This window comes from Brachyhypopomus gauderio, chromosome 2 (genome assembly GCF_052324685.1).
Source record: "Brachyhypopomus gauderio isolate BG-103 chromosome 2, BGAUD_0.2, whole genome shotgun sequence".
Lineage (NCBI taxonomy): Eukaryota > Metazoa > Chordata > Actinopteri > Gymnotiformes > Hypopomidae > Brachyhypopomus > Brachyhypopomus gauderio.
The window spans coordinates 5,661,107-5,683,404 of NC_135212.1; the positions used below are offsets into that span (position 1 = coordinate 5,661,107).

General features: G+C 48.4%; 1 protein-coding gene and 1 long non-coding RNA gene across 7 annotated transcripts; one reads left to right on the forward strand and one right to left on the reverse strand.

Annotated features, from left to right (window-relative positions):
• Positions 1 to 6: 6 nt before the first annotated feature.
• On the reverse strand, positions 7 to 14,318 carry tmc5 (transmembrane channel like 5). 6 transcript variants are annotated; one of them, XM_076983936.1, is made up of 21 exons: positions 14,157 to 14,316; positions 11,300 to 11,421; positions 11,153 to 11,203; positions 10,569 to 10,682; positions 10,304 to 10,406; positions 10,038 to 10,119; positions 9,332 to 9,586; positions 8,896 to 9,038; positions 7,909 to 8,056; positions 7,652 to 7,810; positions 5,602 to 5,765; positions 5,393 to 5,468; positions 5,202 to 5,299; positions 4,922 to 5,017; positions 4,758 to 4,833; positions 3,475 to 3,608; positions 2,839 to 3,012; positions 2,589 to 2,667; positions 2,427 to 2,510; positions 1,239 to 1,625; positions 8 to 1,110 (listed from the first exon to the last, which is right to left on the reverse strand). In XM_076983936.1, exons 1-20 carry the CDS (start codon positions 14,162 to 14,164, stop codon positions 1,299 to 1,301), a joined length of 2,493 nt encoding a protein of 830 aa, XP_076840051.1. In that variant the 5' UTR covers positions 14,165 to 14,316; the 3' UTR covers positions 8 to 1,110; positions 1,239 to 1,298. The 6 variants fall into 6 exon arrangements, with proteins under 6 accessions (XP_076840059.1, XP_076840078.1, XP_076840051.1 ...); XM_076983953.1 differs by lacking the exon at positions 14,157 to 14,316 and adding an exon at positions 11,817 to 12,126; XM_076983944.1 differs by lacking the exon at positions 11,153 to 11,203 and having other exon boundaries at positions 7 to 1,110; positions 14,157 to 14,318.
• On the forward strand, positions 11,911 to 21,725 carry LOC143484932 (uncharacterized). Its single transcript, XR_013122743.1, has 5 exons — positions 11,911 to 12,308; positions 12,457 to 12,519; positions 12,649 to 12,704; positions 13,645 to 13,743; positions 20,927 to 21,725. It is a non-coding gene; the product is annotated as an uncharacterized LOC143484932 (long non-coding RNA).
• Positions 21,726 to 22,298: the final 573 nt, after the last annotated feature.

Below are 22,298 nucleotides of genomic sequence, written 5' to 3' on the forward strand. Positions count from 1 at the left end.
ACACATTGACACTTAATTAGAAAAGTCCGTTCAACTTTGTTTTTTTATTGTAAAGTGGTTTTTTTTTGTTTGTTTTTTTTATAATGAAGCCTCTTGTTTTTATCTTATTACATGTTCTATTCTTACAAATGGATTTGGATCATTTAAAATGAAATGTGATTATGATTAGAGTTGAAAGGCCATTTCTCCTCACATTGATGAACCCTGTTATCAGACTTCAATAGAGAACGGCTACTGACGCCGTCATTTAATGAAACACCAGGCTGAACTTGTGCGTGGTAACCCCGACCCCACGTGGTGATGTGGGAGGACGCGCCCCTCCGTCCCCACGCGTCAGATGAAGGACGTGATGCGAATGCAGTGAGCAGACAACTGTAAACACTATTTTTCCTTTTGGTTTAAGCTATAAGCTGCTGTGTAACTTAAATAAGGAATAATCATGTGTTCTTGAAACAACAACCTGAACGTGTTTTTAAATTATTGATTGTACAGTTCTTGGTGTATGAAGAGCAAGTTTTTCACAATAAAATGAACAACAATTAAAAGTGTTTTAAAATTTGTTTATAAAACAATACCAGTCAAAAAGTTTTGGGAAACTTCTACAAATCTACATGGCTTTGCATAAAAATCTTAACATACAGAGAACAACATGGGTATTTTTAGTTGAACTTGACCTTAATTCAAATGGCCTTGCGTGGACAAGCTGGTATGGTGGAGGAACACGTTGCACTTGGAGAAAACTCTACTGGAGTGAGAACAGACGCTTCTCAACCCCAGACTCCTGAACAGCTGTGCGGGTTCTTTCTGCCATGACCAGCTCGGTTCAGCTCATGAAAGGTCTGATATGAAGCTGAGGGGTGAAACTGGGCGGGCTGGAGCAACAAAGCCTACAGAGGCTGCGTTGGGCTTCCCGGGCCGGAACACAGAACTTCCACTAACACGTGGCAGCCTCGGTCCAGCAAACTGAACACCCACACACGTTTCTTATTGTTCCAGTACAACCAAGGCAAAAAAAAAAAAACCCAACCCAAACTAAAACACCTTGTCTCACATATCCAGGGGGAAAGTGTTCATCCAGTTTTGGTTGAAATATGTCATCTCGTCAAATTCCTGAAAGGGAAAGTCCCAAAGGGTTAAAGGTCAGAGGTGATCTCTCATCTTTGTACACCACTATTGAAATAATTACCAGTTTTAACAGCGCATCAACATGACAACCGAAGACTGGAACCAGCCTTAACTGAGGCCATGGGGCGGTCTGCTGCCTGGCTGGCAGAGACCCGGTGTCCCTGCACTCGGTCCTAGGAAGGGCCTCCCTTCCTGCTGGGTGGTGTCTCGGGTACCATGCCTGGCAGTAGGGTGTCTATCATAGGCAGTGGGTCTAGTCTGGGGCACCTGTGAGGTCTGGTGCCCAGAGTCCCGACCGGCCACCCAGGCTGGGTATCGAGAGCCGCGGGAACGGGCCCTGCACTGCAGCCCGGGCTGCCTGGCGTGGGGCTCTGGGTCCCGCCCGGTTTGGGAGGGTGTGTGGGGGGTAGTTGGGGTCTGCACTGCACTACCGCTCTGCCTAACGTCGGAGGCCTTGTTTCCACCTTCGAGTCCTGCCTGGCTGTCTCATGCCTAAAAACCTGCAAGGCACAGGGTCATCTTACCCCTCAGGGGCTTTTTGGGGCAGTAGGCAAATCCTCACTGGGAGGAAGTCTTGACCGGGCCCGTGTGGCTCGGTGATGTCTAATATCACTTCACTGCCACTATGAATAAACACGCCCACGGCTTAGCAAACATACATATTCTACAGGTTGTCATCACATTAGAACAGCAAAAGTGCAAAACATTCCTCTTGTGAGCGATAATTATGTTTTATTATTCAGGACTTTGCCTTAAGTTTCTATTGCAGATTGAGCCTTGAATTAATTGCCAATGGTTTGTGGAGTGAACCTTGAAACTCTAGAATAGGAAAACAACTGTTAAATTGAGCTGGAATTTAGGATGGCTTTGATTTTGTAGCCTTGTCTGTTGTAAATAACCCGAGAGGTGGAGGAATGGGGGGGGGGGGGGGGGGGAACATTTTCACAAATTCGAGAGGAAATGAGGAAATTAAACAGGAAGTTAGTTAGGGGAGAGTGATTTTCTGCATATTCTCTGCAGCGCCAGTTACAGCTTCACTCCATGCTGCGCTTGGATCTGGGGACGTTTAATTCCTCACAGCTTGATATTTCACAAACGACCTGTCTTAACGCTTTCAGCTAACAGACGCCAGCGACAGGCACAGCTGTCTCCCCTCCCCGCCCGTCAGCCCACCACGCCACTCTGCACGTGAGAATTACACGTGTGCGAGATCCACCTTGGAATACACATCAAACACTGAGCTCTAGCGCCCTACCCACGGTAGTAGCCCCCGGTGTTCCTGAGGGGTATGAAGTGCTCACCATGGCCCTGAGGTTTGTGGAATCTCTTCTCTGCTTCTGGATGGCCTCTATCCTGCTCAGCAGGAAGGCCTTGTCCTTGCCCTCCTAAATACGGAGAACGAAGACGGCCAATGACGTCTCATGATAACATCAGAATATGCTGAATCTCTGCACGGCACTCACATTGGCGATCTGTTGCTTTAAGGTCCTGATGAGCTGTTTCCGGCCCTGGGTGACTTGCCAGAGGAAATAAGTAAAAATTCTACAATGAAGGAGACACAAGAAGACGGCAGGAATTGAGATTCACGTCGAACACGCCCAAAAAATCGGATCTTTGATCTCGTCCCGAACTGAACGGAACGTGGTATGAGCAAGTCCTCTAAAACAGACATCAGGCTCTAGACGGTGTGGATGACGGTGACGAGGCCCTTACAGAACGATGAGAGTGATGAGGTAGAAGAAGAGCTCGTTTCTCAGCACGTGTTCGAATATCCACCAGGCCCACTGACTGGCCGGGATGTTCTCCACCGTGTCCATCCACTGGATCACCGCGTGGAAGGGCGTGCCGAGTCCCTGGAACGGCCCGCACCGCTCCGACGGCTTCAAGCTGCAGGGAAGAGTAAATACAAATAAATAAACACTGCTACTCACTGTGGTTGTGTTATACCTCGCCCTATATAAACGTGCACACACAAACAGATCCGTGACAGAAGATGCATAACAGTCAGTGATTACACACCTATAAACCCTTCATGTGTGTTAAAGATTAGTCTGTAATATTAGTCTGTTATGCACACTCAGATCATAAAAAATCTATAGAGCACTAATCAGGAGTGTTTGAGATATGTCAGCTTAGTCACAGCAAGCTTGGACAAAAATAAATGTCATTTGTACATTATCATTATCGCACGTTAAAATATTGTAACATAAGCGTAAACAGCCTACCATGAACAGACTTTGAGACCTCTGACCAAAGCAATGTTTCATGAGCGATATCGCTTAATAAGAAACAGCACAAAGGTTATAACCAAGTCCAATAGGGAAGCAGGTCCTGGTGTCGGCCGCCTACCTCCACACTGTGTAGGCCACCATGGACAATGCCCCCACGAACGAGGGGAGGAAGAGGAGTGCGATGTAGACCGTCTCCATCTGGGCCGCCCTGCCTGTGCGTCTGGGCGGCTGGCAGTTCATGTTCAGGCTCACCTGAAGATCCACAAGAACTTCAGCTCAAACATTCAGTACACAGTACATATTACACAGTACATACTACACCACAGAGGCCCACATCACAGTACATACTACACCACAGAGGCCCACATCACAGTACATACTACACCACAGAGGCCAACATCACAGTACATACTACACCACAGAGGTCCACATCACAGTACATACTACACCACAGAGGCCCACATCACAGTACATACCACACCACAGAGGCCCACATCACAGTACATACTACACCACAGAGGCCCACATCACAGTACATACTACACCACAGAGGCCAACATCACAGTACATACTACACCACAGAGGTCCACATCACAGTACATACCACACCACAGAGGTCCACATCACAGTACATACCACACCACAGAGGCCCATATTACAGTACATACTACACTACAGAGACCCACATCACAGTATATACTACACCACAGAGGCCCACATCACAGTACATACTACACCACAGAAGCCAACATCACAGTACATACTACACTACAGAGGCCCACATCAAAGTACATACTACACCACAGAGGCCCATATCACAGTACATACTACACCACAGAGGCCCACATCACAGTACATACTACACTACAGAGGCCCACATCACAGTACATACTACACCACAGAGGCCCACATCACAGTACATACTACACCACAGAGGCCCACATCACAGTACATACTACACCACAGAGGCCCACATCACAGTACATACTACACCACAGAGGTCCACATCACAGTACATACTACACCACAGAGGCCCATATTACAGTACATACTACACCACAGAGGCCCACATTACAGTACATACTACACCACAGAGGCCCACATCACAGTACATACTACACCACAGAGGTCCACATCACAGTACATACTACACCACAGAGGCCCACATCACAGTACATACTACACCACAGAGGCCCACATTACAGTACATACTACACCACAGAGGCCCACATCACAGTACATACTACACCATACACCACCATTACTTTACACACTACACTAGTGTGGTGTTGGAGTCTTGCCCTGACCTGTCCCTCTCCTCCACAGGAGAGCCGTCATGGCTATTGCCCTCCACCCTACTGCACCGCCCACCAGACCTGCCACCATCACAGCACCACGTACCCTTTTCAGGTAGAAGATGATGAAGAACTTAATGACTTGGATGACGGGGAGGAGTGGGGAGAAATAGATTCCGATCCTGTGAGACAGAAGGAGACAGAAGGAGACACACTGAGGTCCCACTCGGCAGGACACCAGCGAAGAAGAACCAGTGAAGAACAATCTACCATGAGAGTGTCTGGGCGTAGATAAGGTCAAGCACATTAGTGGCCACATCAAACTCCGGGACTCCGAGCCTACGGATGCATCTGGTTCCAATTACTCTGGAATAAAAAGTGAAGGGAGAGTCTGAGGGGTTATGGACCGCACCACGGACACCATCAACACTTTCACTCCCCTGCTTTATTAAAGAGTCGTTTTTAAATACAACACAAACGTACACAGCAGGGCAGCGATTCATTCCGAGAAGAAACTTTCTTTATTCCGAAGCACAGGTGTGGAACTTACTTGTACAGGAACTCTCCGAAGAAAGAGCCAAGCAGGCAGAAAACGAAGTCGATCACGACCAGCCGATACACACTCTGACCCACAAAGGATTCCCAACACTGCGCAGTGGCGAAGAACAACAGATTTCAGCACCGCCACCTTTATAATCGATGTGAACCGGACAGTAGCACAAATGTATTGATTACGCGTACAGTCATGGTGTTAGGAACATCGTGGAGCCAGTAGTAACAAAGAATCCCCAGGATGGACATCTTCAGCAGGACGTTCCTGAAGATCGCCACATGCAGGGGGGAAAAAAGTTGTGTTTTAAGAAACACCACCCTTACCACCCTTTGAAAGGCAGGGGTAATATTTTACAATGCGGATGAGAACACAGTAGCTGCAGGTTTGTGGAGCAGACCTCAGGATGATGATGTAGATGTTGGTGCGAGGGCTGGCATAGTGCTCCATCTTATTGATGAGGGTGTAGACGAGAGGGACGAACAGGTTGATGAGGGACACTACGACAGGCAGGAGCAGCGTGGAGGCCTCTAACGTTAAATCCCCCGTGGAACCAAGAAAGCTCTTGAGACATGATCCAAGCAGAAGAGAGCACATGCGGAAATCAAGAATGACAACCTGGGTCAGAATCCCTTCAGTTCTTAGCATGATGTTTAAGTTTATAGATGTGCAAAAAACTCCATTTCCAATTGCAGAGAGACTTGAAAGGTGATTTGTGTCTGAATGAAACTGTCGACCTTAAGTATAACACGGGCTGTTTCTTAACAAGACTGAATAGGGTTCCTCCCCTAAGGGGTGCCACTGTTCACATTAAAAGCCACATTGTTGAATTCTGATTTACTGCTCAGGTCAGATTTGCATTGATGGTTCATATTCATAATTTAAAGTAACCTGTGTCTTTCTGTGCAACATGAACTCTGATCTGACTTTTTAAATTCAGGTCACATAGATGCAAATTAGATATGAATCTGATCTATGAATCGTAAGAAACCGAATCAAATGTGACCTGAAAACAGCCCACACAGCCCTGGAAAAATCAAGATTTGTGTCTCATTGAGGCAAAAAGTCAGATCCAAGCCATTTCAGGCTGTTAATGTGAATGCGGTGTGAGTGGAGGGTGTGGGTGGAGGGTGTGGGTGGAGGGTGTAGGTGGAGGGTGTGAGGTGAGGGTGTGGGTGGAGGGTGTGGGTGGAGGGTGTGAGTGGAGGGTGTGGGGTGAGGGTGTGAGGTGAGGGTGTGGGTGGAGGGTGTGGGTGGAGGGTGTGAGTGGAGGGTGTGAGTGGAGTGTGTGGGTGGAGGGTGTGGGTGGAGGGTGTGAGTGGAGGGTGTGGGGTGAGGGTGTGAGGTGAGGGTGTGGGTGGAGGGTGTGAGTGGATGGTGTGAGGTGAGGGTGTGGGTGGAGGGTGTGAGTGGAGGGTGTGGGGTGAGGGTGTGGGTGGATGGTGTGAGTGGAGGGTGTGGGTGGAGGGTGTGAGTGGAGGGTGTGAGTGAAGGGTGTGAGTGGAGGGTGTGGGTGGAGGGTGTGAGTGGAGGGTGTGAGTGGAGGGTGTGAGTGGATGGTGTGAGGTGAGGGTGTGGGTGGAGGGTGTGGGTGGAGGGTGTGAGTGGAGGGTGTGAGTGGAGGGTGTGGGGTGAGGGTGTGGGTGGATGGTGTGAGTGGAGGGTGTGGGTGGAGGGTGTGAGTGGAGGGTGTGAGTGAAGGGTGTGAGTGGAGGGTGTGGGTGGAGGGTGTGAGTGGAGGGTGTGAGTGGAGGGTGTGAGTGGATGGTGTGAGGTGAGGGTGTGGGTGGAGGGTGTGGGTGGAGGGTGTGGGTGGAGGGTGTGAGTGGAGTGTGTGGGTGGAGGGTGTGAGTGGAGGGTGTGAGTGAAGGGTGTGAGTGGAGGGTGTGGGTGGAGGGTGTGAGTGGAGGGTGTGGGTGGAGGGTGTGAGTGGATGGTGTGAGGTGGAGGGTGTGAGTGGAGTGTGTGGGTGGAGGGTGTGAGTGGAGGGTGTGGGTGGAGGGTGTGAGTGGAGGGTGTGAGTGGAGGGTGTGAGTGGAGTGTGTGGGTGGAGGGTGTGAGTGGAGGGTGTGGGTGGAGGGTGTGAGTGGAGGGTGTGGGTGGAGGGTGTGAGTGGAGGGTGTGAGTGGAGGGTGTGAGTGGAGTGTGTGGGTGGAGGGTGTGAGTGGAGTGTGTGGGTGGAGGGTGTGAGTGGAGGGTGTGAGTGGAGGGTGTGGGTGGAGGGTGTGGGTGGAGGGTGTGTGTGGAGTGTGTGGGTGGAGGGTGTGAGTGGAGGGTGTGGGTGGAGGGTGTGAGTGGAGGGTGTGGGTGGAGGGTGTGGGTGGAGGGTGTGAGTGGAGGGTGTGAGTGGAGTGTGTGGGTGGAGGGTGTGAGTGGAGGGTGTGAGTGGAGGGTGTGGGTGGAGGGTGTGGGTGCAGGGTGTGGGTGGAGGGGTTGTAAACGCAGCTGACCGGTAAGTTTTGGCGGGAGCCCAGGAAGTAGATGGCGGCACAGGAGGCGACAGCGAGCCCCAGGGACAGCAGCCAGGCCAGGAGTTGCAGGGAGACCTGCTCCAGCACCTCCACCGGCGTCATGACCCGTCTCCTCTGCAGCCGCTCCGCCAGAGACTCCTGCACCGCAAGGACGGGGAGGTGAGCGTGCCACGTGGGGGGGGGGGGGGGGCAACGCGACAAACGGGGGTGTTGGGTGGAGGCACAGAGAGGGGGACCTTCAGTTGAACGGCGAGGTTGTTCTTCAGGTGCTGGACGGCCTTCTCGTTGACCACGCTGAAGTCCCAGCTGCACAAGAGGCGCCAGGCGGCCTCGTAGGCGGGACCCGAAACCAGCGTGAAGTTCCTCTGGAAGGACCGGGCCATGCTGGGGGAAAGGGAAACCTGTCCGTTCAACTCAGACCACATCTGTATATCGGAATATGCAAATATGATAACAGCGAGTAAAAGCTACCCTGTGTCTCAAAACACCAATACGCCTCTCTCCTCGTCTCTTTGAGACCTGGGAGCGCTTCATAATCCAGTGTGTAAAGTGTTGGCCCAGTTTTTCAAGGAGACAAGTAAAGAATATGGAATACATACACTGACTTCCAACTTGTATTATAAAGAAGATTCCAGGAACTAACTACAGTGCACTGTAGTTACACACGGAGTGGTAGTAAAGATTGCAAACGTAGTAAACAAAGTTTCCAAAAAACAGGATGTTTCGTACATAGGGCCTTCATCAGCTGTGCAAGGAACATCCACTGTACGCTGAGTTATGAAGGTCAGAGGCTTGCTGAAGACCTTGTGCACCTATAAAATGCACATGTACACCAGATTCTCCTAATAAAGGAGCCAGAGAGTAGATGCAAGACAGGCGACTCTCATAACGAGGTCAGTCAGAAAACACTTGAGTGTTCCCTTTACAGGAGAGGACGTCACCTTTAGCGCACACCTGCGTGCCAAAGACACACATTAACTCATCGTTGTCTGTTTAGGCAAAACTGCACCGGCCCATATACTCTGTGCTGATATTTAACGCAACGTCACTTCCGCGTCTCATATCTCATCTCTTATTGCTGACCTTTGATCGACAGACACACGGAAACAACAAGGACAAGGAAAAAGCTTTAATGTCGCTACACAGCAATGCGTTCACCAGTCATAACGGCGCCAGTCCTGGGCCGCCACTCCTGGGTGCCAGTTTTTACCACGCCACATTACCTGTAGATAAGGGACAAGCCGCAAAACACCAGGTAAGCAGCGATGGTGAAGAAATAAGCCAACTGCATGTTGTAGGGAGGCGTCGTCACGATGACTTCACCGTTATAGCCCCCGTAAAAGAACACCGTCTGATTGAAATAACCCTGGTGACAGACAAGAAATCAGAATTAGTAAACTCAACCCGGAAAGGTCGTGGGGGTCAATTTAATCACTGCAGATAGCGAATGTAAACAAATATGAGGCAGTGGACCAAACTGGGGTGAGGTTCCCAAAATGTTCGTAGCGCTAAGTACTTCTTAACCTCATACGTTTCACACGAGGTTACGAAGTACTTAGCGCTACGAACGTTTCGGGAAACCCACCCCTGAACACTAGGGTTAGGGAGCATCTACATTTTGCCTGATCTATTGGCTCTACGTGGCCGAAGCGAGCTCACCACGCCGGTGAGCAGCTCCAGGCCCCTAAAGCCTGTGAGGTGAGTGATGTTCGCCGGGTGCACGATCTGCGGCACGGTGATGAAGCAGAAGTTGATCAACAGGGAGAAGACGTTGAACATGAGCAGCCACTTCAGGAAGTGGAAGTAGGAAAGGACCGAGGTGCCGAACTTGCCCCCGACGGCCTTCAGGGTGTCCTGCCAGATCACCAAGCGCTCTCTGGCCGAGCCCAGGGCGGAACCGAACCTGCGGAAGGACTGACACACGGCACCGTCACGTTGGGGAGAAAAACAGGTTCGGACCATTCGTACATTTCGTAAAGATTGTTAAATACACAGATACTGCTCAGGTAGAGGGAGTATTCTCAGAGCATTAAGTGTAAGACAGACATGTACAATTTATTAATCTTTGTAACCCTCACATAAACACAGCAGTGTCTCTGGCGTTTGTGCCCGTCTGAAACTGTTCAATAATGTACAAAGGGAGAGGGTATGACTAACACGAGCTCAAGACGAACTGAACATGGCAACAGTTCTGCTAAAGCTCTACCCACAGGCTTCTAATAGCACTTCTCGTAAAAGGATGGTGAGGGTGTATCATACATATTTATGGACATGCGTCTTTTGGATATACATAAAACCCAAGAGGCCACAGCACGTCGAAGTAAAGGACTCAACACCTCCGTGACGAGCCAGACATCCCCCTTACCAGAGAAACCCGCTGACTGAAATCAGTACAGCACACGGGGAGAAGGCTCTTCCTGGAGAGTGTGACGGAGATCACTCTGTTCCTGGAAACGACAGAGGTGTGTGTAAATGTACAGAGAAGCTACGTGGTTGAATTATACCACAATTACATTAATGGGTCTTGCCATCCACAGGCTTACATGTACAGGCGCGTGAGCTTAATTGGCTTTTTGGATGTGAAATGATTTTATGATGACATGCTGTTATAAAAGATGACAAAACAATAACCTGATATTTCTTCTTTCTTCGAAAATCATGGGCAGAGCTTTGATTTCTTGTGTTCTGGTCCTGGTCGGAAGGTTTACGAGCCTAGAGACCAAATCATCAGTTTCTGGGAACGCAAGGAAATGTGGGTGATATTAGCTGGTCTTCACACACACACACATATACACACACAACATAACCTCAGAGCCGCTCGGGTATGTTCAGCATTAACTGGTTTGCCACACGTCCCACAGTTCATTTTAGACCAGTCAGAATAAACGCAGCTTACCATTCTCCACCTGCTCTTCGATCTCTGCCTCCGTCAGCCGAAGGTGTCTCAGCGTACCTCGGTGAGGCAATAAACTCATCTTCCTCATGTTCATGGTCTGTTTACTGGGCCGTCCTAATGATGAGAGAGGAACCTGCTTTTGTTATGTTTACCATCTAAGCCCAGATGACATGACAGACATGTTCAGCTGAGCCTGACTGTGCGACTTAAACAAGGAAGTCGTGGTTTAATTATTGAGAAGGATCCAAGGTACAAATGTACTGCCTTTGCGTACTGTTGTCCAGGTAACAGTCTTTCAGCGACCAATAGCATGCCAGGGGGAGGGAGTGTCAGATAATGGGCAGGTGTCAAGTAGCAGATACGCAAAATTCATTAGCTATGCATCAACTGTGTTGTTGTGGACCAGTGATGTTTGTTTCTCATTGAAATGCATAAATATAGAAGTGACAAAGCAAACTGAATTGAATAAACTGAAAAAAGGGGGTATTTGTGTGTGTGTGTGTGTGTAAAAATAATGTGATGACTTCTTAAATACATAAAGCAGGCTTATTAAAGTTAATATTATCACAGGAAACTAAACTCACCCCTGTGTATGTTTTTGATGGCTATCCAGCATCTCTCTGTAGTGTTCATTGCTGTCCTCATAACAGTGCATGAAGAGAACAACATACTGTTGACATTTCCAGGCTTTGTAAAGTCTAACCAGTTTCAACAGACACATCAAACCTCACCTTGTTTCCTTTGAGGGCTTCCAACTTGGGGTGGGAGACAGACACCCTGTTCATCTGGTCTCTCGCCTCCCAGATCAGACAGTTGGACAGGATTTGTTTGACTCCTGCACACAGTCCTCTCACTGGGGGAAGTTTGGAGTGAGAAAGTTGTGGATTTGTAAAATAAATAAAGACAATGCCCTGTGCCCTTTCTTTAAGCTATCCATGAGCTAAAAGATCTCCTGAATAAAAAATAAACAATACATAAATAATAAAATAAAACAGGTCCATGGACATCCTGCTGTATGTTGTACTAGCTTGGGGCTGAATGGATGTCTATGAAGACAACAGATACCAAATCCATCACTGGATAAGTGTTTACAGATTCTGCTTGAGCAGCTAAAATTTCAAATGTAATGAATAATTCACAATACACAACCCTAAGATGTAGCACTGAAGCTATGTTAGAAAGCTCTAGGCTTACATTCTGGAGAACTGGTAAGAAAACAATCATAAAGACTATAACAAAAACCCACACCTATAACTTTCTCGAAGACCCTTCGCCCATGGCGTTCGCGCATGAGCATAAAATTCGTGCTCGTGTAGACCTGGTAGCTATACTTTCCCTACAACTTAAACTCCCTGACAACGAAATGTCTAAACCAAGCCTATCCACAACTACTCTAAATCTAGTGGAAAACGACTAAAACTACTACTGCGACTGCTCTAGTGGACAAAAGAGCCCAAGTCGGCCGTCGGTCACAACGGTCGCCGGCGGGTCGTCCGTTGGGAGGCGCGCGCAACCGTTTGAGTTCTACACTCCATTACACGACCAGCTGGCTGTTTAGGGAGCACAAGCAAACTCACGTTTCTGTTAGCCAGTCTAATATCGATCACTTATCGATTAAAACTCCATTAGATCCGGCTATGCAGAATGTGAGATTCGCTTGTATGCAGGTTGTTCGTGGGGGTTGGATTCATGGTAAAAGAAAAGGTCCAGATGGCTTAATATCATCAAGACTTATAGAGGGTACTTAAAATTCCCCCTTCTCACAAAAATTAATGTAAAGTTATTTCTAACCTTATTTAATCAATTAATTGTCTTTATAAGCGTTTTATCCATACTTGCTATGATTGTACCAGAGAAGTATATTGCTCTTCTCTACATTCAACTCTAGGTGGCAGTGTTGTAGTAAACATCATTGATCTTCCTAACACATTGGAAGGTGTCTCATTACAAGGTATGTTCTGTTGTTGACGACCTTTCTGTCAAGTATCAATGCATATGAAGTAGTATGCACAGTTTGCTCATTTTGTATCTTTTCAAGTGTTACATACGGTTAGATGCTGTTAAAGCAATTTCTTTGCAGAGAGGCCACTCAGCTGTCCGGTGCCTGGACATCTCAACACTGGTCTACTATTCTTGGCAAGTTTCCCTGTACATGCCACTATACGCTGCCACCCGCATGATTCATAGTCATAGTCTTCCTGTTTCTGCCTGTTACTCCATTACTGTGTACCCTTCACTGGCTATTGTCACCCCCGCCAGATTTGAAACCTGGTGCTTGCTCACAAAAGCTAAGTGGATCATACACTCCCCACATACCCTCACACCTGAGGACACTTCTCTTGTGTGTATTTGTTTCTGATAGGGCTGTAGCTTAATGGTATACTTAGACTCTGGCCCAAAATAGCACACAGACTACTTCCATGGAAACAACAATGTACTTTTGTAAGTCACGCCAGACAAGAGTGTGTCTGCTAAACGCTGATAATGTAAATGCAAGTGGTTCAGTCAGAACTTTCACACAATGCAAAATGTTAAGCTTGACAGTCTTATGAGCTTTTGATTTTGTCCTAATTTTTAAAATAAAACAGGTTAGACAGTCAAAGTGAAAATGAAAAAAGTTAAACGATATCCCCTGCAGAGGCAAGGAAAACCTCTGGACCACAAAAAATTAACACTAATTTGGCTACTACCTTTAATAACTGCAGTGCTCACTCACATGCATTATATGATATAGAGGCTGTGCACCCATGTATTGTTACATCTATTGTTTGGTGGTTGTAGATGCAGTTTTTCACCATTAGGGCGTACGCTTCACTGTAATCTCTGAAACAAGAGCTTGCCTGAGCGTCTTGCGCCTTGACATCGAAACTGCTCATGAGAGAAGAGGGCTGTGCTTTCTTCTATTAGCCTGGCTTTAATCTGGACGCAGCCGTGGGCTTTTTGCTCCTGACAGACTCGGCTTGACCTCGGAAAACACGGGTCTGCCTGCTGACCAATTAGCGAGCGAGAAGCTCTCAGCTGTAACCGGCGCTCAACCCTACCCCAACCCCCCCCCCCCCCCCCCCCCCCACCCCAGTGTTGCCATTCTGACAGGATAACTCCGACCCCAGCAGCAGGCAGCTGTAAAGGTGAGGTCTCCACGGCGATGTGCGACAGCCTTCCAGCAGCCGAAGAGGTTGGTGAGGTCACCACGCCGCCACTAAGCCTTCTGATGCCTCACAGCATCACGCCTGTGTGTGTGTGTGTGTGTGTGTGTGTGTGTGTGTGTGTGTGTGTGTGTGTGTGTGTACGTGTACGTGTACTTATGTATCCAGTATACAAGCTGCAGCAGATTGATCGAATGAACCAAGGCAGGGTGAAGCATAACAAGACCTTGCAAAGGTTCAAGAAATTCCCTTGGGGCAAATGTGGACTGAATTCATTTACTGCTAGACATCACATTTCGATGGAGAAAAATGAGTCGAGTCACTATGACCCCACCGCTTCTATCCACTGAGGTTTGGGTTGCGATTGTCACACCTCCTTGACCGTCTTTGTGTCATACTTTCTGGGGAAGGGGCTCGCGGCCGGGCCCGAAAGTAAACTTACCCAGGCATATCGCAGAAGTGTCCTGGGTGTCAGTCCGCCAGTCCGCTGGGAGCACCCTTCAGAGCAGGGGGCGGAGCCGTAGTGCCCTGCTCGGAATAGAGAATCGCCCGGTGTTGATGAAGACACAAACGTCGTGGGAGGGGAGCGTAGCGTGGTTGGGGGCGGGGGAGTCCTGCAGGCCGGGACAGGCAACAGCAAAAAAAACACAGCATCAGCGCATTAATATACGGCATGGGTGACTCTTCTGTTCTGTCAAAACGACTCATGAAATATTCATTGCAGTAATGCGGGAGGAGGTGGAGGGGTGTATCCTAGTGCGGCGAAACCCGATCAGAATGGGTAATTGTATCTAGTGCCGTAGCGCAGCTGTGGTGGTGATGGGGTTGCAGCCGAGAGGAACAGAGGCAAGACTGTAGCCGGGAGACTGACAGGACTGGTCACAACAAAAGCCCGGGGACATGTCCACTCACCCCAAAGAGACATAAAGGCATCGCAATCAAACGCAAAGGTCCCAGGACACACCCAGTCACCTCAATCAAACACAAAGGGCCTGGGACACGCCCAGTCACCCAATCAAACACATAGACCCCAGGACACGCCCAGTCACCCAATCAAACACATAGACCCCAGGACACGCCCAGTCACCTCAATCAAACACAAAGGGCCAGGACACGCCCAGTCACCCAATCAAACACATAGACCCCAGGACACGCCCAGTCACCTCAATCAAACACAACGGGCCAGGACACGCCCAGTCACCCAATCAAACACATAGACCCCAGGACACGCCCAGTCACCTCAATCAAACACAAAGGGTCAGGACACGCCCAGTCACCTCAACCAAACACATAGACCCCAGGACACGCCCAGTCACCTCAATCAAACTCAAAGGTCCCAGGACACGCCCAGTCACCTCAATCAAACTCAAAGGTCCCAGGACACGCCCAGTCACCTCAATCAAGCTCAAAGGCCCTGGGACATGCCCAGTAACCTTAATCAAACTCAAAGGTCCTAGGACACGCCCAGTCACCTCAATCAAACTCAAAGGTCCTGGGACACGCCCAGTCACCTCAATCAAACTCAAAGGTCCCAGGACACGCCCAGTCACCTCAATCTAACTCAAAGGTCCTGGGACATGCCCAGTCACCACAATCAAACACATAGACCCCAGGACACACCCAGTCACCTCAATCAAACTCAAAGGCCCCAGGACACGCCCAGTCACCTCAATCAAACTCAAAGGTCCTGGGACACGCCCCGTCACTGTAATGAAATGCAAAGTTCAGGATGGATGATCTCCTGGTGCAGTTAATAATGTGGCACTCTTCCTTCAACTGCCCCACCCCCCACCCAGAGCCGGTTCAGACTGTCCTGGGGCCGTAATCACAAGGTTGATAAGAGGCCCTCCTACCTGAACTCCATGACCATGTTTTGACATCTGCTCCTGATCCTTCACTAGTGTTCTCCCTACTTTATGACCCATCTGTTATGCCCAGCAACCAGAAAGCAAAAAGTGTATTTAGGGCTGTTTGTATGTGTAAGCAGGGGTGGAGTGGCGGGTATGATTGTGTGTGGGGGCGGGGTTGGGGGGTATGATTGTGTGTGGGGGTGGGGTGGGGGGTATATTTGTGTGTGGGGGTGGGGTGGGGGGTATGATTGTGTGTGGGGGTGGGGTGGGGGGTATGATTGTGTGTGGGGGTGGGATTGGGGGGTATGATTGTGTGTGGGGGTGGGGTGGGGGGTATGATTGTGTGTGGGGGTGGGTTGGGGGGTATGATTGTGTGTGGGGGTGGGGTGGGGGTATATTTGTGTGTGGGGGTGGGGTGGGGGGTATATTTGTGTGTGGGGGTGGGGTGGGGGGTATATTTGTGCATGTGAGATCGTTGGCTCTGCATGATTGGCCAGTGTTCTGCACACACTGTCTCATCTTCACATTGCATGCTGGGATGTGCCTGCTACTCTGTGCGAAAGGCTGTCAACTTAAAAGTCTTTATGTGACTTTCAGCAAATAAACAAAGCAGGGCAGAAGCGTTCTCTGAATTAAATTTTTATTTTGATGGCCAATTCAACCTTTACCGCTGCTCAAGAACTTCCACTACTCTTTTTTAATTCATAAAATGAGTTAAGGTCAGTCAGTAGAATCTATGTAGCCTTGATTTCCAGGTGAAAATATTTCCTTCACTGACTGACAATGCATATTAATAGAACATGATATAATCAGTGACGATGATGATGACGACTACGAAGGCCAGTCAGACCAGCTCTAATTGATTCCCTCTGTCAGATTGTACCAGATCCAAACGGGCTTGGGGAGCTCGTGAATGCTGAGCTCCAGGCCAGACTGAATGTATCAGGGCAGCTTTGCCTCTCTGTCTGATGCTCCACCCACACCCTGCTCCCTTAGTCTCATAGCTTGGGCTGGACTGGTCTATGTGTGCCAGGCACACAGGGCACAGCGCTGGGCCTCTGGTCCCTGAGACCAGCATTATGTCCTCCATGGTCCATAAGCCCAGGGTTCTGAGCCTGCCTCACCATCACACCGCAGAGTAGAGCCAGCCTTCTGGATCAGTCAGTCGCCCAGGCATGAGGGTGTTCCTCAGGGTCACAGTGGCTGTCCTCTTCTGGGCTTTTGTCTGGTGTCCAATCACCGTATTTATCCTTGGTCACATCTCCATGATATATAGTATAGAAATCTGTTCATGTGATGAGGGTGTTACTGAATATCCTGGAAGTTCAGCCTCTCCAAAATCAGCCTTTAGTAGCGGACCCATTTTACTTTTAGGTTTGGTAAGATTTCAGGAGTGCTTGCCAGAACTTATTTGGCTTCGAAAGGAATATTTACAGTGAGACCTAAAAGGAAGCTTCTATTTTCAGATCCAAAGCGTTGCTTCCTGAACATGTCTTAGAGGAAGAAATATTTTATCTGCATGTTATACGTTTACCATTTTTTTTTTTTTTTTTTTACATTTTTTAATCATTAAATTCCCTCCTTGAAGCCAAACCATTTCACATCTATCAACATAAATTAGCCTTTCCCAGTTAAGCTCTTCAACATATGCGTTAGAACTGTGTTTTAGCTGTTAGAGTCACTGCATATAACAGGTTTATTTTGAGGAAAATGTTTCACTTCAGTTTTTATTCTGCCAAAGTGCAGCTCCAAATCCCGGACAGCAGATGGGTATCAGTAGCGAACTGTCTCTGGGTGTCCCGAGTTTCTCCTCAGCTGTGAGACTCCAGTCGCTGTCGGTTTCCTGCAGCCCAGGAGGCGGGGCTACATGCCAGAGACAAAATGTGCAATTTGAAATTCTTAGTATAATTTGTCAGGTCCTGGTGCTCAACTATTACTCACAGTGTCAGGTCAGGCAAATACTTATTGTATGCCTTCCATAATGAATGGGACGTTGAGGCGTCTTTGTGGTTGTGGCATGAGTAATGAGCAGGTATGTGGAGGCCGGGCTAAAGATGTCCTCTGTGCTCTATGGCTCTCGTTATATTATATCAGAGCCTCTAAGCACGTCAGCTAACCACCACCGCGGGGCATTAGTCAGGTTGGAGCTACAGAATAACACCAAAGTCCATAATGAGGTGAATTAATAAGGCCACGCAGGATGGAATGTGCCATTTATTTTTTTTAAATCGCATCAGTAGGTCTATTCAATGTATTCCGAATCACCAGCTCAAACACACACGCGCGCGCGCTCGCGCACACACACGCACGCGCGAACTCTCGCGCGCGTGCGCGCGCACACCTCGCAAACACGCAGAGAAAAATCACACACTTCGCTTCTGCACATTTATACCCCCTTGTTTTATCACCTCTTCAAAAAAAAAGACGAACTAATGGGTGCCAAAATACAAACCCAAACGCTATATGCTTCACAGCGGCTGGGTTTGATGCGTTTGGGGACCTAATGTGGCGCGCTACCTTAACGCCCTTATGATAATGGACCTGCCGGCGGAACCGCGGCGGGTTGGCTTTACTCTACCTCTTTTATATCTCAAGTGCTCCTCACGGGTCTGGGCTCTTTGTGTGTGTGTGTGTGTGTGTGTGTGTGTGTGTGTGTGTGTGTGTGTGTGTGTGTGTGTGTGTGTGTGTGTGTGTGTGTGTGTGTGTGTGAGTGTGTGTGTGTGTGTGTGTGTGTGTGTGTGTATGTGTGTGTGTGTGTGTGTGTGTGTGTGTATGTGTGTGTGTGTGTGTGTGTGTGTGTGTGTGTGTGTGTGTGTGTGTGTGTGTGTGTGTATGTGTGTGTGTGTGTGTGTGTGTCTCCCTCGTTCCCACACAAGCATCTCAATTCTACCCAGAACATAAAGCGGCTGTAGCCAGAATGAACATTAGGCCCGTGTTTTCTGGGTCCAGCCGGTTCTGCCGTTGCGAAATGAGCGTGTAACTGTCAGATGTGCGCCACGCAGCCCCCGGCGATGGGTCTTTAACCTGGATACGGTTCGTTGGGTTCCGTCCAGGTGGCACCGGACTACAAGCTCTCGGAACACACATTCATCACGCGAGGGCTCGTTTTATATCAATCCCAGGAGACACACGTGGCCACACAGGGTCGCTGCACTGAAGGGCGGGTGATCAGGCCAAATACATGTTTTCATTCATCATATTCTCCACTCAAACATCGCGCATTTGGGAACAAAATATAAACCCGCAAGGTTCCGGGTGGCTCTGATCATATACATTTGTCACTCTAATGTGCTCCAATGTTATCAGGCAATATGTTCTCTGTTCTGTTTTAAACACCGCAGTTGTTAATATGCAAGTCGATTAATTTTCATCCATTACGTCGTTATTGTGTTTACTTCTGAAAACAAGCGTCGTGTCGCCCCGTAGAAAGCAGAAGGCTCGGCTCATTATTCGGTTCCGTTTGCGTAAATCTCCAGATGCGCGTCCCCGAGCGCGCGTTCCCGCCACCGTGCATGCGGTCGTTGGTGGATCTGGCGCTGGAGTGGAGACGCGGCCCTCTACTGATGACAGATGGAGAGATGAGATCGCTGGATTAGATCAGAGTCTCCGATCGATGATCGTCCTCGCTAGTGTAACGTGGTTTGAAGCGCGTGCCGCGGGGGTCCCGGTGCGTGCTCGCGCGGCTGTCGTCCTCCGCACTGCACGGGGACGCAAAACCCGCCTCACGGCCCTGTTGCGTTGGCTCGGTTGCGTTGACTTCAGCATTTTCTAATGGAGCCGGTGTCCTTAATTGAATCTCCTCTAATTTATCCTCTGCAGATGGCGCCTCGCGACGGCGTTGCATAAACTATAGTGGCAGCTTTTATGTCTAATTTGTATTTATATTATTCCCTGAAACGACCAAGGCGTCACGTGTTGGAGGGCGAGCTCGTTTAGCATGCAAAACTGGTCTCTTCTGCAGAGGGTTGCTTTCAGGGACACGGAGGACAGGGGCCGGAGACAGTTTGCTTAACTGAGGCCTGTACTTACCCGCCCTGGTGCAAAGGGGCAAAAAGAGATCCGGTTTGTTTCGGGGGGCCGGGGCTTCTTCCGCACCATTAATCTCATTTCGCTTTCAGTTCCGATCCCTATTAACGATAACCTGCCTGGCAGGGCGCTGGATCAGATTAGCACATCGTTCTGCGAAATGTGAAGAATAAATAAAGCTGAATTTGCTTTCTGACCCCCCCCCACACACACACACGCACACACTGTTCACCGATGAATCCTGGCTGTGGTCAGCAGCGTGTGATATTGACCTGACTCATGTAATTATAGTCATTTACATCTCTTGATCTTTTTCGTGACATCTGCCATTTCGGTAAATTTTGTCGATGTATGTGCCCTGTCATGTTTAATGGTTAACCTCTTTGTCTTATATATCCATCTATACCAGGGTGGTGGTTTTATTATACCAGGGTGGTGGTTTTATTATGGCATACAGTATGGGGGGGGGGGGGGGGGGGGGGTAAGTTGGTGATGGTGTTCACATTAGGCTAAGGTAAAAAAAACGTCTCTGGATTCCTCGCAACAGCTTGAAAAATTATACCATATACCGATTTCCCGGGACGAGAGAGCTAGAGCCTATCTTAGAAATAACGGAGGATATTCAGAGCGAGTTTTCCTGGCGTAAGAGTTTGTGTGGTATGTTGGTCAGTCGGTATTTCCGGAGCGAGCCTCACGTTGGATGTCCTGACTTATAATGTCCTGTGACGCTCGAGGTGTACTTTACCTGATGAAACGTGATCCTCTCTCGTTTGGAGCTATTTAACTTTATGTAAAAATCACCAGGTTGTTCTTTTCATTTTTTTTTTTTTACATTTTAGTTATTTATCAAACAGTAGGCATGGGAGTGCACGAGGCCTGCCGAACCGAGCGCTTGGCATATCGCATTAAAACCTCGAGCACCTGCTCCATGAATTACTGAAGTTCCACAACATAAATGATTTTTCTTGTTTCTTACACTTCGATCTATCTCCTTTCCTTATTAGGCGCGTAATGTTCACTCACTAATGCGAACTGATTTGTCTACATCAGATGTATAATAGAAGGTTTTCCTTTTATTTAATGGGACTATAAACAACATCAATTTGAGTTTTCGCGAATGCAACCCACTAAACTGTCCGAATGCTCTCAACCCGTATTCTTACATTACCTGGTGATTATTTGAGGGCATTGCTATAATGTAGCCTTTTTAAAACATGTGTGTTATTTATTTTCGTTTATGCCTTTTCCTACGCTGAAGCATGCCCTTTTGTGTAGTGTAGCCTGCGGTGGACAAAAAGGTTGTGTGTGTGTGTGTGTGTGTGTGTGTGTTGTACAGGTCACTGCTGGCGGTACAGTGGCCCACCTGTCTGTGCTATCTGACAGCTGCTCAATAGGACTTGACGCCCTGGGATGCTGGTGCCACGTTTATCTTCTACTGGATCCTCTCTCTCATGACTCCCCACTGGGGAAGTGTCAGACATTCATCAGCTTAACGCTGCTTAACGCTGCCCTCTGCACCAGCACGACCCCAACCACACGCACACACACACACACTTACATGCACCCCATCCCCAACACAACACTCTCTCTACATGTTACACATATAACACCAATACTCCCACACACAGCATATCTACACCCATTATCATGAATACATGCACATAACAGACAGAGATGAAACGTGCAACACATACAGCATGCTCACACACACACACACACACACACACACACACACACACACACACACACACACACACACACACACACACACTCACACACACACACACACACACACACACACACCCTTCTAATAGACTACACACACACACCTAAGGACACAAGGCAGACACATCCACGCCTGCAGCAGAGTGAAACATTTCATTAGCTTCTCCTGAAGAGCAGCTTCTGTCAGCAGAGCAGTGCCGTTGGTCAGACACATACTCACGTTTTCACATGAGCTCCAGTCCTGAATCTCTGTTTCTAATTTGTTCATGAATCTGTTTTCATTGCGTGTTACCTCAGGAAATAGAATTCACTTTCAGTTAATTAGTCTGTATCCAGGTGTTTATTTCTAGGTTTATGAAGGACAACTGGATATTATTAATTGTCAATTTCTCTGGTAATATTAAACTTGCATAAATATTCTGCCGTTTTCATTATAATCTCAAGCACTTTGTGTAATATTAAAGCAGTAAATGACATATTCATATAGCTCCATGGCATTTCAAAATCTCAATCTTGGTGATGCAATCGTTGTCTATAAAGGGCTTTGTTCCAGGGGACAGGAAATATGGTGGTGCGGTTTGTGGGCTCTGATCTGAGCACTGCTCCTTGGCTTGTGATATCCTCTGCTTCCTTTGCTATGACGTTAATCATGATTCAGTTTTAGGCCCTCACTGTGCCATTTTTAACCCGGCAGCCGCAGTACATTATGACAGAGATTGAGGACCACTGTCCGACATTTTGTAACTTATAATCCTTTATATAGGCTGTGAGAGTGCCTCTAGTGTGGTTCAGATTAATGCCTCCACCTGGCTATGAAATGTGTTCGCCTGAATTATTTATTCTCCTTCCTTCCTTTCTTCATCCTTTCTTCTTCCTTTCTTTTATTCTCCAGTTTTATTTTAGAAGCTCTTGTTTTCTTTTTTTTTTTTGGGGGGGGGGGGGGGGGGGGCTCAGTCCACACCACCGGTAAGATCGACGCTGGG

Coding starts and splice junctions, on each gene's coding strand:
- tmc5 (XM_076983936.1), bottom strand. Junction 2,668..2,838: donor CTCATCACTCTCATCGTTCT/GTAAGGGCCTCG, acceptor CCTTCATTGTAG/AATTTTTACTTATTTCCTCT. Junction 2,511..2,588: donor TAAAGCAACAGATCGCCAAT/GTGAGTGCCGTG, acceptor CTCCGTATTTAG/GAGGGCAAGGACAAGGCCTT.